This window comes from Vanacampus margaritifer, chromosome 19 (assembly GCF_051991255.1).
Source record: "Vanacampus margaritifer isolate UIUO_Vmar chromosome 19, RoL_Vmar_1.0, whole genome shotgun sequence".
Classification (NCBI taxonomy): domain Eukaryota; kingdom Metazoa; phylum Chordata; class Actinopteri; order Syngnathiformes; family Syngnathidae; genus Vanacampus; species Vanacampus margaritifer.
Genome location: NC_135450.1, coordinates 4,851,491 through 4,866,135, shown reverse-complemented (window position 1 = coordinate 4,866,135; position 14,645 = coordinate 4,851,491). Strand labels below are relative to the sequence as shown.

At 38.0% G+C, this 14,645-nt stretch overlaps 1 protein-coding gene across 1 annotated transcript in view; it reads right to left on the bottom strand.

The window, feature by feature from the left end:
- pnocb (prepronociceptin b) overlaps positions 1 to 14,645 on the bottom strand; it is a 30,358-nt gene that overhangs the window by 3,089 nt on the left and 12,624 nt on the right. Inside the window, exon 2 of the mRNA XM_077553235.1 lies at positions 7,433 to 7,679. Coding sequence (XP_077409361.1) covers positions 7,433 to 7,573 — 141 coding nt within the window. The 5' untranslated portion in view covers positions 7,574 to 7,679. The remainder of the gene's footprint in view (positions 1 to 7,432; positions 7,680 to 14,645) is intronic.

Genomic DNA, 14,645 nt, shown 5'->3' with positions numbered 1-14,645 from the left:
TGATGCTCTCTATCATCTGTATATATATATATATATATATATATATATATATATATATATATATATATATATATATATATACTGTATATATTTTTTAAACACATTAAAATTGGAATATTCACGCACGCACATCACCCATACGCGTGTGCACGTCACTGTTACTGCGTCCACACAGGTACACAGCTCTCGATACCAACTGTGCTTTCTTGTTTTGGTATAAGAATGGGGACATAGGAAGCACATTTGGCTCAACCAAAAATGATAATTAGCTCTCTAGCGGCATCTGATGTATTGTGGCTTTTATGACTCTAAAGTAAAAAAAAATTTAAAATCTACGTTTAGTTGATGCCCCAGTGAAGGGATAATTTGGGTAATCGCGGAAAATGCACTATAATACACCAGGTGTACAGTGCATCAAAAAATTATGATTTCTAATGGGAGTCAATGGGCCAAAATTTGGACATCTCACGTGTACTATAAAAATTTGTTTCCCACATATGATAATGACAATAATAATTTAGAAATTTTTGATGGTGCCATTTTGAACTTGAACATGAACATGTTTTGGACAATTGGGTGCAATTTTAGCTCACGCTGTGATTTTTTTTATGTGCTTTATATTTGATATTAATACTAATAAATTTATAAATATTAATAAAAAGCAAAAAGCCAAAAATTGGACACTTTTCTTAAGAGGGTTTGCAGAAAAGGCATGACTCAATTGTGACCTTTTTGATTGTTTTATCTTATTTATAGTGTTTTACAAATACAATTTATTATTTTTGTTATTATTACTTTTTGGGGTTGCACACACAGCAATGTAAAATTTATATTTACAAAATTCCCGATTTTTGCCATATTATGTAGTACAGAGTGCAAAATTTAATACAGGTTGATCCAAATTTGCGCTTTTTGGCACGTCCTATTGAAGCATCTTATACACATCAAACAAAAATGTTAAATCATGGTCTGAAAGAGACCATGCGCTCTATTAGGGTAAATGGGATTCAAATCAATAATTCTTCATTATAAGTAATTACAGCTATTTGGACGATATGCCAACAATATGGAATAATTGCACATGAAGCTAACATTACTGGCCTGGCGATAAAGATTGGTTTTACAGCACATTTATTTATTGTCAATAAGAAGGTAAAATGTGTATATGGAAATTCAGTGCCATTAATAGAAAGTGATTCATCATTCATGTAAAACTTCAGCAAGTTGAGAAGGACTTGATCTGGGTGGCTGACTTGTCAGGAAGTTAATGGGGCTCTCTCTCACGCCGCGTTCACAGCATTAGAAAAGTCATGAACTAATAGAAGGCGTCCATCATGTGATAAATGCGACATCTACGTGAGCACGATGATTGACAGAAGTAAATTAACAGAAAATACAAATCATTTTGATGTCATTTTTTAGACAGGCTCTTGAACTTGAGAAAATATTTGAGGAATGAATACAATTTTTAGATAGAGAGAACTTTCTCTGTGTCATTTTAATTTTAGTGACCTTTATACAGTGTCCTTGGTAACATGCCTAATATCTCACAGGTGAATTATGAGACATGGATGGGAAGTTCATGGTCAAAATCTAAAGACAGCCACTTATATCTTCCTGAAATTTGTGCACGACAACTTCCATCCCACAGCCCCTTGACTTGAAAATGCAGTGAGAAGCAAAGTTCATTTACTTATCAAATCTTAAATGAGGTGAATTGCTATTGGACGCCTGCAGACATGAAAGGAGATGAGCGCGGAGGGAGTTCCGCTGTGAATCTATCAACGGGAATTAATTATCCGTCCTAAATGAAATGAGCACACTGGGGGATTCTCCACGTCAGATCAATGAAACAATCTAAAGGAGTTTATGACTGAGATGCAACGTGTGTATGGGTCATATTTTCATCATCTTGTGAGGACCAGAGGATAGAAAAAAACAACAAAAGGTTGAGGACATCCTTCACTATTTGATTTGAAAAGTGTTATTTTTTTAAAATATATATCTATAACTCTATATGTATGTGTTAAGTTTTAATTGTTCATTTTTTCGTAGCTGCTTGTTGCTGTTATACTAGAGTGGCTAAAAAAACAGACAACTTCCTTGTATGTTTATAAGACACTTGGCAAATAAAGATGCTTCTGATTAATACCTTCTAGTATTACATTCCCATTCCCAGTTGTTTTTACCAATCACAGATACTCCCATCATGTCGACAACTTCACTGTGCAATCAAGTATGTAAGCCTTATCAGAAGCTAACGCTGTTAGCTAATGCTAATTTGTTTGTCCAGTAAAACTCATTGCCAATCTGGACACTCAAAGTGGCCCAATGTGTCTATGGGGTGGAGATGTGGAGTCAGGGGAGGCAGGCGAGGCAGAGCCTCACCAGTATATGACAATACCCCAACCCCCTCCTCCCACCAAATAATTACGTTATATTCTTTTCCATTTTAGTTATCTGGTGGGTGCTTTATATTGATTTTCTTTTTGTATTCAATAATATCCACTTATTGACTGTCAAAATTGCTGAGTCAGCGTCTTTCCTATTAAAAGGCCATGGCGAGGCAGAGATTACAGCAGTGAGCCATCAGCCTCACTTCAGATTGCGCAATAACTCGCTAAGCAGCACAGAGCAACATACTGAAGCATGGAACTAACCAATTTGGGAAAAAAAAACATTTTTGACTGGCAACCTCGTTCGAATGTATTCAAACGTATTTGCAAATATGTTTGAACGGGCAGTACATTTGAGCGTATTTTCAAGTACATTTTGAATGTATTTGCAAATACTTTCAAACGTACTTGTAAAAACATAAAGCCACGGGGAATTGACTTGCGCAAGTGCATGCACAGAAATCATGCACTGCAGACATAATTATAAAACAATAAAACTGACTAATAAACAATGTTTACTTTCTGAAGCTTAGGAAGTATTGGTGCTGAAAAAAAAATGTTTTTGGAGGGTTTTTTTTTTTACTTGCGCATGTCCAAGTCAATGCCACATTTCATTATGGGGAAAATGCTATGTTTTTAGCATTTAATCTACAAGTATGTTTGAATGTATTTGCAAATACCTTCGAATGTACTGTATTTAAATACGTTCTAACAAATTTGCAAATACAGCCAAACTCGTTTGCCAGTCAAAAAATGTTTACTCCATATTGGCATCCATGCTCGCACCATCAACTGCCAAAATGAGAGCTACAGAGGAGGCTGTAGGCAAGTGCCTCTTCTGTCTTGCTTCACATCCCCAATACAAAGTTTTCACACACATGTGATGCATTCTGATTTTCTTTAGTCAGCCTAATGCATTTAACATTAACTCTTTTACTGCCGAGAACGTTAAATGACGTTTAGTAAAAACCTACGGAGGGCCGCCAAGGACGTTAAAAGACGTTCTCCAATTTTTTTATTTTTTTGGGGGGAAACGGGTGGAGGAAAGCCTTGGCCAGCTGTGGTAAAAGTTTCAAGCAGATCTAGTTAGCCTAATGACTATTTTTGGCCCCTAGATGGCAGCGATGACTCTCTTTTGACAAGATTGGGTAGGCGTCAGTAGAAGACGTGAGGCGGAGCTAGAGGGGACAATGGCTGGGGATGGGAAGCGAAAATGGCGACCGGTTGCAAGCAGCTCACGCTTGAGCATTTTTTTCAAAGACGAAAAGCATCGACCAGTGCTAAAGAGCACATTGATGACGACGATGATCATCATCATCGATGATGATGATGGTGACTCCGAGGTTGGAAGCGTTGACGCGGCAGTAGAAGACGTGAGGCGGAGCTAGATGGCTGAGGAAGCGAACAATGGCGACCGGTTGCAAGCAGCTCATCGACCAATGCTAAAGAGCACAGTGATGACGACGATGATGATGATGGTGGCTCCGAGGTGGACGCCGAAGTTGGAAGCGTTGACGCCGAAGTTGGAAGCGTTGACGCGGCGGCTATGACCACGTCATAAAGCCTCACCGGCTAGCGATGCTAACACCGGAAAACGCGGAGCACAACCGAGCACGCTCAGGCGGACGTTCAATCGGACGACGAAGAGTACCCGAGTCCAATGCATATTCATCGGAGGAGTGGGTACAGTCTGCTACTTGCTATTCCCCGGAAAAAAAGGCCGTCAAGAAAGTGTAATGTCTGCACGCGAAACGGACAATCGAAGTGAAACTAATCTGTTGTGCAAATCCTGCTGCGTCTCCTTGCATGCATGGGAGCGTTACAAAAAGAAAAACTGTATTTGAAACATCCACATAATTGTAAATAGTACCACAGTTGCACACATTTGTAAATAGTTTGCGAAATTGTTTTGTCAAATTGTTACACTGTTGAATGGAAATAAACGTATTTTGCAACTAAAAAACACTTTTTCATTGTTGGTGATAGCGTTTTACAGAAGTAAAGCACTATTTAGGTGTTTGTGGCATCATTCATGGACAAAAAGAAGTGTACAATTCACTAGAGTGCATGAAATAACATCGTTTCACAAAAAGCTTGTTTTCTCCGTTTTTTGTTTCAAATTAGAGCATTTCGGTGAAACTAACCATTTTCTATTGTTGATTACTGAAAAACGGAATAAGGTAGAAACATCTGATGAAAGATGAGAGTTCAATCTTTCATTTGGTAGTATTTGTGTTTCCATAGTCCAACACAACATTTTCTGTGGACCTTGAAAGATCAGACAAAATGCTTAAATCGGCTGGCACTGGCGGCATCCCTTTTCTGAAAACGTCTGGCAGTCAAAGAGTTAATGTTATGCTGATAAAACTGCAGATAAAAGGGAAGGTGAGGCATATTCTGCCTCACTCCTTCAGTGTGGATGTGGCAGCTGAATTAAAAGAGGCACACATGAGTTGTCTACACCTCATAAACATATATCCATAGATATCTTCAGCTTTTTGGTCAAAAACGATTTGTCCCTGACTGTACAGGTGGTGGCAAAGTACAGCTACAAACGGTGCCTGTGGAAAGATCATGCTCGACATGAAAAAAATAAAGCACTACATAGTGAGTGTTACAGACCCTTAAAGGCTTTAAGTTTCCAATAATGTACCATTATAACATCATTATGTTTCATTATTATCATTATTGTGCGTTTCTGATTGAGTGGATCAAATCACTACAGCCTCACAGTGAGACGCGCTGGGTGCATTTTCAACGTCTACCGAGGGCACCAAATATGGTTCCTATCACAATAAAGGAATAAAAATACATTACTTTTCACTACAGGGGGAGGAAATTCACAATGGTACAAAAAAACTGCTGTGATACCTAATGCATGTTAATAGTACTGACTTTTAATAGCAAAGCAATTTAGTTGCATTATAACAAAATCCTATAACGAGTCCAGCGTCACGCTGAGAGTGTATTTTGCCGCAGCTGTGTAATTCCACCCTCAACTCCACCAAAACTAGCCGTGTACACAATCTAATTTCCGAACAGCCAGAGAGAAATGCCACTGAGCAAAAACAGCCGGTGGGCAACCTTGAATTGTGGTTGGATTGGCTAATTTAGCCAATAATGATGCTGAGGAAGACAGCTGGGACCTTTATGGAAGATGTAATAGAACTATGTAATTGACTGCTGCTTAGTCTCATCGGGCCGGGCTTGCAACCGCTGACTGACACATTTTATCAGCTCCTCATTGTGTTAGTCGCCTTCACGTCGAGCCAAAGATGGAATCCCCTGAGCTATTCATTGTTCCTCACTCCAGACATGAGTGAGGCCGGCGGGAGTTTTGTGATATCAGGAAACACACATTCGTGGGCCACAAAAACCAACACAGACGCATTGATATGAGAAATGAGCATACCGGTATGCTCGAGTAACTAATTGCCCACTTTACACTACCTACGACCCTACTGTGGTCTGCTCACGTTGGTGTAGAATCGACGGTTTCCGCATCAAATAAGTATTGCTTCAGTATTCAATACTCTAAAAACAGTTGGGTCAAAAGTAACTCAATTATGGATCAAAAATGGACTGATCCATTTCATGAGTCAATTTGACTCATCTTTCTGGGTTGTTTTATACAAAATGACCCTTTTTTTTTTCAATTACGATTCTCATTTAGTACGATTCAGAATCGATTTTAACTGTCCCAAAATCGATTTTATTTTAATTATTTTATACTGTCTGGCCTTTGTCGGTGTGTGCCTTTATTTGGAGCGCTGTTCATGTTGTACCCGGTTTGGCCACTGAGGGGCAGTGTGGTTCCACGCGGTCTAATACACTGTTAAGTTGTAGCCACATTAGAGAGTAGAAGGAAAAAGTCACGATCAAGTTATTCCAATAAAAGTTTTTTTTTCCAGCGTGGAGCCGTTCTTTTGAGTGATAAAAGTGGCATGTGTAGCGCGCTAACTAGCATTAGCGAGTCAGACTGGAGTAGATTATTAGAATTCCTTGCACATCTATAGATTGAAGCAAAAATCATTGTCAATCAAATAATTTTGAAGCAAAAATCGTTCTTAAGGGCAGCACGGTGGCTGACTGGTTAGCACGTCCGCCTCCCAGTGCTGAGGACGTGAGATCGAGTCCGGGCTTCGGCCTTCCTGGGTGTAGTTTGCATGTTCTCCCCGTGCTTGCGTGGGTTTTCACCGGGTACTCCGGTTTCCTCCCACATTCCAAAGACATGCATGGCAGGTTAATCGAACACTCCAAATTGTCCATAGGTGTGATTGTGAGTATGGTTGTTTGTCTCTGTGTGCCCTGTGATTGGCTGGCAACCAGTTCAGGGTGTACCCTGCCTACTGCCCGAAGCCAGCTGGGATAGGCTCCAGCACCCCCGCGACCCTTGTGAGGAAAAGCAGTCAAGAAAATGGATGGATGGATGGATGGATGGATGGAAATCGTTCTTAATCGAAAATCGATTCTGAATCGAATCGTGTCTGGGACCAAAAAAAAAAGTGTCAGGACTTTGAGTACAACAGCCCTGGTTTTTATTAGTTTTAGTTTTTTCACAATGACTTCATTTAAATTATTTTTTTTATTTTTGTAATTTTTGTGTGCAAGATATAAAAAAAAACATCACCATGAGGATAGTCTCGCTTTCATTTCCTTGTTTGCAAATTTGCAAACTTCTGAAGTGGATTTGTGGCTCAAATTCCTGTTGAACAGTTTTAAACCCGGCTGGACAGTGTACTACACAGTATAAAATGACTGTTTGGCCTTCCTTCTTCCGGCTAATAACCTGCTGTAAAACCGAAATAAATATTTTTAAAATCAACCGTAAAATCTCATGTATTAAATTTAATTACTAAGGATGAAAACAGAGGACATTTTCACTTAATCATAGTTGATGTTAGTTTTGTAAACTTTTAATGTCGTTTCAGTTATATTCATTTTTTGAAAGCATGTTCATTAGAATTTCTTCTTCTCAAAATGTTTTTGTGAACTCAAATAACTTTCACGCATACACACGCAGAACACGTACATACCATAGTATCGAAGGCTTGATGCAGTTGCTGCTGTTGCTGCAGGAGCAGACCACAGGCCACACACTCCCCCTGGCAGTCACTGTGTCCAGGGGTGGAGAAACATGAAAGCAGAACGAGCAGGCACCACAGAGAGATCTTCATGGCTCTGCACACCCAAATAGGAAGGAACAAACAGGAGCCCGACAGGCAGGGGAGTCAAGAAGAGGGGCCAAGAACCGCTCGATAGGGTCGGGGAAGGAAGTCCAGCCTATGAAAAATAAAGCAGTTACACAGGATTGCATCAGTTCCTGGTTCAAGGGATTATTAGCATTATTTTTTTTTTTTGTTATGTCCAAGCGTTGGTGGTGGGAGAATGTCCAGCCAACACCAGGAATTGGATAGTGTTGGGATGATAAACAGAGAGAGCAACCCGAGGCAATGAATTTTTTTTTTTTTTTTAAGCGCACATGAACCAACATGCTTGAATGGAAGTCATACATTTCTATAAGTGGATTTGTGCAGCAAAAATTGGTCAAAAAACTAGTAACTTCACAAACTATAAGATGGGTTATATATATATATATATATATATATATATATATATATATATATATATATATATATATATATATATATATATATATATATATATAATATTTTTAATTAGATTAATCACATCTTGGAATTCTGATTAGTCACAATTAATCGCTTAATAAAAAAGGCTTTTTTTATCAACATTTTTGTCCGGCCAAATTTGAAGAGCACCGTTTACGTGTTAATTCTTTTGACATTCAATGTTATGAGGACATCTTCAACATTTTTTGATCCACTGCACACGCTCATCCGCCTCTTTTTCTAATCAGTTAATTACTTGCATAATTTAAAATGGAAAAAAAATGACCCCAATATTTTTGACATGAACAAATATTCTAAATGTGATACGCAAACATTGATTAAATGCTTTACTTTAATGAATGTAGTCATATTTATCGCTCAAACACAACCTGCGTTACCTTAAACGTAGCCATCCGCTGTCACGCTAAAAGATAATCTATGGTCAAAATTAATAGTGTGATTAATCTACGTTAATTTATGATTAATGTGGTAATTTTTTGTGATTAATTAATCAGTTATCGCTTTAACTTTGACAACACTATATATATATATATATATATATATATATATATATACTGTATATATATATATATATACAGTATATGAAAGAATGGTAACACTGGCCTCAGACCCCATCTATCATATGGGTGGCCCCCATACCTTCTAATATAACAGGTTACAGGGGGGAAAAAAGCCACTCAGATCATTCTAAATTGCTTTTGCTCATACACAGCTGCCTGGCTTGTTGGTTTATGGATCACAAACAAGATAAACCACATGCGCCTGCTATGCTCAGCAAATGTTGAGCTTTGGGTGCTTTTGTCTGTAAGCACAGTAGTTTTTTCATTTTATTATGCCTATGAGCGTGTTTTAATCAAACAGATGCTAAATGCTCAACCATTGTTAACCAGTCCTGAGGGAAGTGACATATTTAACTGTATAGTGCTTCAATACGTTTGGTTTTTCGAATATTTTCATTTTCTGTTCCTTCCAGTTTTGTGAAATGCCACTTACAGTATGCACAGCCATGCACTTACATTAGGATATATTGAATTTATGTCTGCTGCATCCCCCACACACTTGTGTGCACAGAAGACAGGTTGCAGGTTTTTATTAAAATAATAATAATAATAATGTTACAATTCAATTTTTTCCCTCCATCCATTATCAGAACCACTTCAATTTTGAAAATTATTAATACCATTAATCTTTTGATGAAACATAATCTTTAGCATTTTCATGAAGGATCCTGGTATACCAGGATGACTCCCACACTCCCCTTTATTGAATTAACTTTTTTTTTTTTTTAAATAGTTAACCATTTTAGACTAGACTGTGCTAGAGTTACTTAACAACACCATGGGAGTAGAGAGGCAACAATGCTGAGATATATTTAACAACCTGGTTAGTGTTAGTTTCACCCCCAGGAGTGTTAAAATTATAATTCAATTAGTTATACTTGTTTTTATCAATTGCAAGGACACCCACACCCATTAAATAAATTAGCTTCAATATCTTTTGATTTTAACAAATGACAACAAAAATATGAATATGACTGGATGTTGTACCGCCTCATCTGAAAGTTAACTTAAATCAACTCTGTCAAATAACTCCAACACTGACCTCCATTTAAATCAGACAGTGTTAAAAATACACTTTGGGGGTTGCAATCAAGTCTGAAAAAATTAACACCAAAATTTTAACGCTTCGATTTTTGTAACTTTGAGCATTATTTCTCTTGTTGTAATCAACTATTAATTTAGAACATTTAATTAATTCCCTTAAAACTAATTTCCACAAAGAATATTCTCCTCCAGGGCACACATTCATTCATTCATTTATAAATTAGGCACGGGTTGATAACCAGCTTGACAGTTTACTCTGGTTTTAAAAAGTCAAAGTTTCAATAATAGCAAATACTGGCTCTCACCTGTAATGAGCTCTTATTTTCTTATTTGAGGGGATGCCTAAGCAGAACAATATGATGGCTGGAGTTGAGTAAACGAGCCACCTCTTTGAATTTAAACACCTTCGTTTGACTCCCCCCCCCCCATCTTCTCAACGCATAACGGAGGAGGAGTGAGGCCGCAATACGAGACACTGCAAACAGATGCTTTTTGCTGTGTGCATTCTCTTTGTCTTCTTTGTTTTTTAAAGTGCCAACAGGCACTAGTTTGCCCCAAGGACAACATGAGTAGCCTATGGGTCTGTTGTAAAAGTAGCTCACCATTGATATTAGTTTCTTTTGTAATGGTTTAATATTTTGTTTTAAAATAAAATAGATTGTGTTCGATGGGGGAAAGTGCTGTTTTTATTTACCCAAATTTAATTAAATTTTACTGCGGTTTGCAGTTATCATACTGTCAAAATCTAATATGAGTGCATGCCGATTATTAGTAGTTTACTAAGAAGAAAAATGAGTAGTAGTTAAATTGCCACTTGCAAATGTCTTAAAAACTCCTGTGAAGACAGAGAAGTGAGATGGAATGGCTCAATAATATTGCACTCAGTACATCATATCGAGAGCGAGAGAAAATCTTTGACAAGCAACTGAGTGGGCGGAATATTGATGGATTCACTGGGGCACATATTCAAAAAAGAAAAGAAAAGAATAGCGAATAGCTCACTGTGACCGTTTTCATGTAGTCACATTACATGTCGTCAATAGTATGTGAAAGAGGCTGTGGTCCATTTAGAAATACACATGCAAGGCTTTATGGGAAATCGTCAGGGAGATGTCTGTTTGGCCTACTGAAATATTTGGAATGTTCGTTACCTGCCTGCTGACTAAGTCCATTTTATATTGCCGCGTTATCCCTTAAGTGGTCCTCTCTGATCGAGTTAATGAGCAAATCGGTGACCCGGCCGGCTCGGTATTCATGCTGGTGCCGAGCTTGAATGCGTTTCGCAATACAAAGACAGCTTTTATATACTCGTCCACATTATCAATAAACAAAGCCGTGCACTGTCTTCATTGTTGTTGTTTTTACTGTACTGTGTACTTATTTATTTATTATTTGTATTTCAGTTAATTAGGGTTGTGCTCGAATGTAATAGAAAGTTAAGAGTGGGTTGCTTATTTTATCAACTGGGGCGGAGGACTTTTTCTTTATGGGTTTTAGTTTGGTCTGCCTCACAATGAAAGATTCTAGATTTCAATCTCCGTGTGGAGTTTGTAGTTTTCCCTTCTCCGCTTACAGTATGTTGGTTTTGTGCAAGCTTTCCTGTTACACTTCAAAAACATACATATTGGGTAAATTGAATGAAGACTGTAAATCAATAACTATGAATATGAGATTTAATGGTGGTCTGTCTGTGTGCTGAGATTTCCCCTCACAGTAAATGAATACAGAGCTGTATTAGTAAACTGGAATGGTTAATCCTTCCATTGAAATTAAATATAGCGAATACTAGATACCCAGATATTTGAAAGGACGTGCCTGTCACAAGTCTGTATGGATGTGGGCCCAAATGCAGGAAAACAAGGCTGCAAGGCAAGTGTGATCTCGAAAAAGGTAATTTAATTTAACAAGAACAAAAACACAAACAAAATACTACAGTTATTGAAAAAAAAAAAACTAAATAAAAACCCAAAATAACAAGTACCAAAACAAGATAAAAGACACTAAAGAAACAGCAACAGCTACAAGATGTGACAAGAACAGTGAAACACAGGACTGAAAGAAAGCAAAGAACTAAACACAAACAAACGAGAGCCACCTGGACAAGACACACATGGCTGAGAGAGCTGATTGGATGACACAAGGGACCAGGTTATCAAGCACAGGTGGACACAATTAAAACTTAACGACACAGAGATTGACAAAAGCCCACACATGGAAAACACAACTAAGGCTACGTTCACACTGCAGGGCGTGATGCCCAATTCGGATTTTTTGTTAAATCCGATCTTTTTATGTACCGTTCACATTACAAAAACAAATGTTACATCTACAGTAATGTAACACGCCCGTGATGCGACTCGCATGCGCAAAGAGTACACGTCGAGTGACGTACACCCAAAACAACGACGTCACGTAACGGTGTTCACGGAAGTAACTATTGTCTTGACTCGCAACGTTTTACCGCCAGCCAAGTCACTGCGGCAAGCGACTTTTATCAGAATCATATGCTTTAGCTGTGTCAACGCACGCTGTGGACTGGTGGACTCGTTTCGCGGACGTGTTAAGAGTTCAATTCATATGTCTTGTCTGCATACATTATGCAAATTCAGCTGTGCGAACGCCCGCGCTCCTGGTTGGTGGACTGTTTTCACGCTTGCTCCCGGTTGGCTGCTATTCTCGGCTTCCTCGTGCGTCAGTTTTGACTTATTTTTTTCATCTCTTGTCGCCAGAGTAACGAGGTTGAAAGAGGTAATTTAGGGGAAACGAGACGACACTCCTAAACCTCGTCATTTCATTGAGATGTCATTGGGTCATCGCCGTTCGTGATTAACCGTCTGCAGGGCTGAATTTCTACTATCGCCACACATATCAACTTTATGCTTCATGTTTCAAGTGTGATTAAATTAAACACAAATCCAAATGTAATGCTGTTATTCAAAACAGCTTTGTATATATTCACAGACGTTTCAGTAGTCGCCTTTCCAAGCACTCTCTCCCGCCCGCGCAGAGCACATACCAGGCTTTTGATGACGTATGAATAGGATGCGTGCGCGTGCGGATGAGTGTTCACAATGCAGACGCATTGCATACATATCAGATTTATATCCACATAGGAAAGAGGCCTGGGTATATATATATATATATATATATATATATATATATATATATATATAATATATATAAAAAAAAAATATTTTTTTTTTATTATAATTTTTTTTTTAATAAAAAAAAAAAAAAGGAGAGCAATGATGATGTCAAATCGAATGAACATTACTGAGCTTTCCTGATAAAAGAGAAAAAAAATAAAATAAAAAAATAAAATAAAAATAAAAAAGGAAAGAGGCCTGGGTCGGGTGTGAAAAATTCGGAATTGTACCGTTCACACTGCATGAAAAAATCTGATACTCGGAATTGAGCTGCAGTGTGAACGCAGCCTAAGGCCCTGTTCACACGGAAGCAAAGCCGGCTCAAAAGAATCTTGCACACACAGAAACGTTTCGAGACATACGTGTGTCCAAAAGAAGATGCTGAGGACGGTTAATAGCTGTAATGTATATTCCAAATCTGGAGAGGCGCTGTAGCGCAGCCAAAGGGAGTTAACGCAATGCGCAGAAGAAGAATCGGCAAAGAAGACAAATCACTGATCTGAATAGCCAATAGGCCAAGACTTTTTACTCCTCCCAAGAAACGTACGACAATCCTATACATTTACAGTATATATATATATATGTATGTAAGATGGCCAGTGAGAAGTGACAGTGGCGGATGATTCCAGTACAACATCACACAAAATATTTTGCTGTAAAAGCTAAGGAGGTTGCGACTACAAAGCGGCTATCCGCCATTGTTGACAGACTGGCGGTTCGCGCGCAGTCACGCGAGAATTGGAGCATATGTCATCAAACTGGAGGAGTAGCCCGCATTTGGTGTCCAAATTGGAACGTACCGGGCTAATCTTTCCATTCTGATGCTTAGTTCCAAAAGTGATCGGTTTCAAGTTCCGAAACGGCGCCGCATAGTAGACGAATTACCCAAACAGTAAGAAATTTGTGCGAATACATTGAATCGGGCTTTTGTGTGGACGGGGCCTTAAATGTAACAAACCAATGTGATATTATTGTAGTGATAAGTCCTTTATAATAAATCAAGACTAATCATTTAACAATTTTTTTAAATGATTTTATAATAATTCATTCAACTGTGTCCCATCTGTGAAAAAAAATCTCTAATGTCTAATAAAAAAATAGATCTTGCTCATTAATCCCAAATTTCAGAACATCAAAATACAGCAAGCCCAAAAAAATCTAATAAAAAGCCTGAAGCCTGCCTGAAAAATCACACGTCAGTAACAAACACTTACATCTTATTGTACATTAAACCACCATCTACTCTGTTATAACCAAGAAATAAAGTCTCTAAGAGAAGAAAGGACCCCTGTTTTAATTTTACAGCATTCTTGTAAAGAGGAAGTCCATTAAGGAGTCAATCAATAGCATCCTTGACGAAGTAAATGACCTTCCCCTGGAGTAAATGCAGAATTTCTAACTACTGCGGGAAATAAATAAAAGAACATCTTACCTCCATCATTGCTTGGCACGTCTTTATAAGGTTTGCAAGTGAGCTGCATGGTGCCACTTGAGCAGTTTACATGAGGAGGAAGTCACTGTATAACTGTTTATAACTCGGTCAGTCAGTGAACCATTTGACATGTGCTATTGTAGTACATTGACATGAGACTTGGAACCACGACTAACCCGAACCCTTGTCTGGTTTAATACTTTTTTATGTTCAATGTCATAAAAAAACAACTACAGTAATATGATATCCATCATCAATCTATCAATTTTGAATTTATCATCTGACTGAGACAATTTGTGTCATAGTGTGTTTTATTAATAATAATTATTAATATTCATTTCAAAATTGTATAAGATGTGTTTTTTTTTTAAGTATGTGTTGACAGTGTCATTATTTTTATCTACAGTATTGTGTAC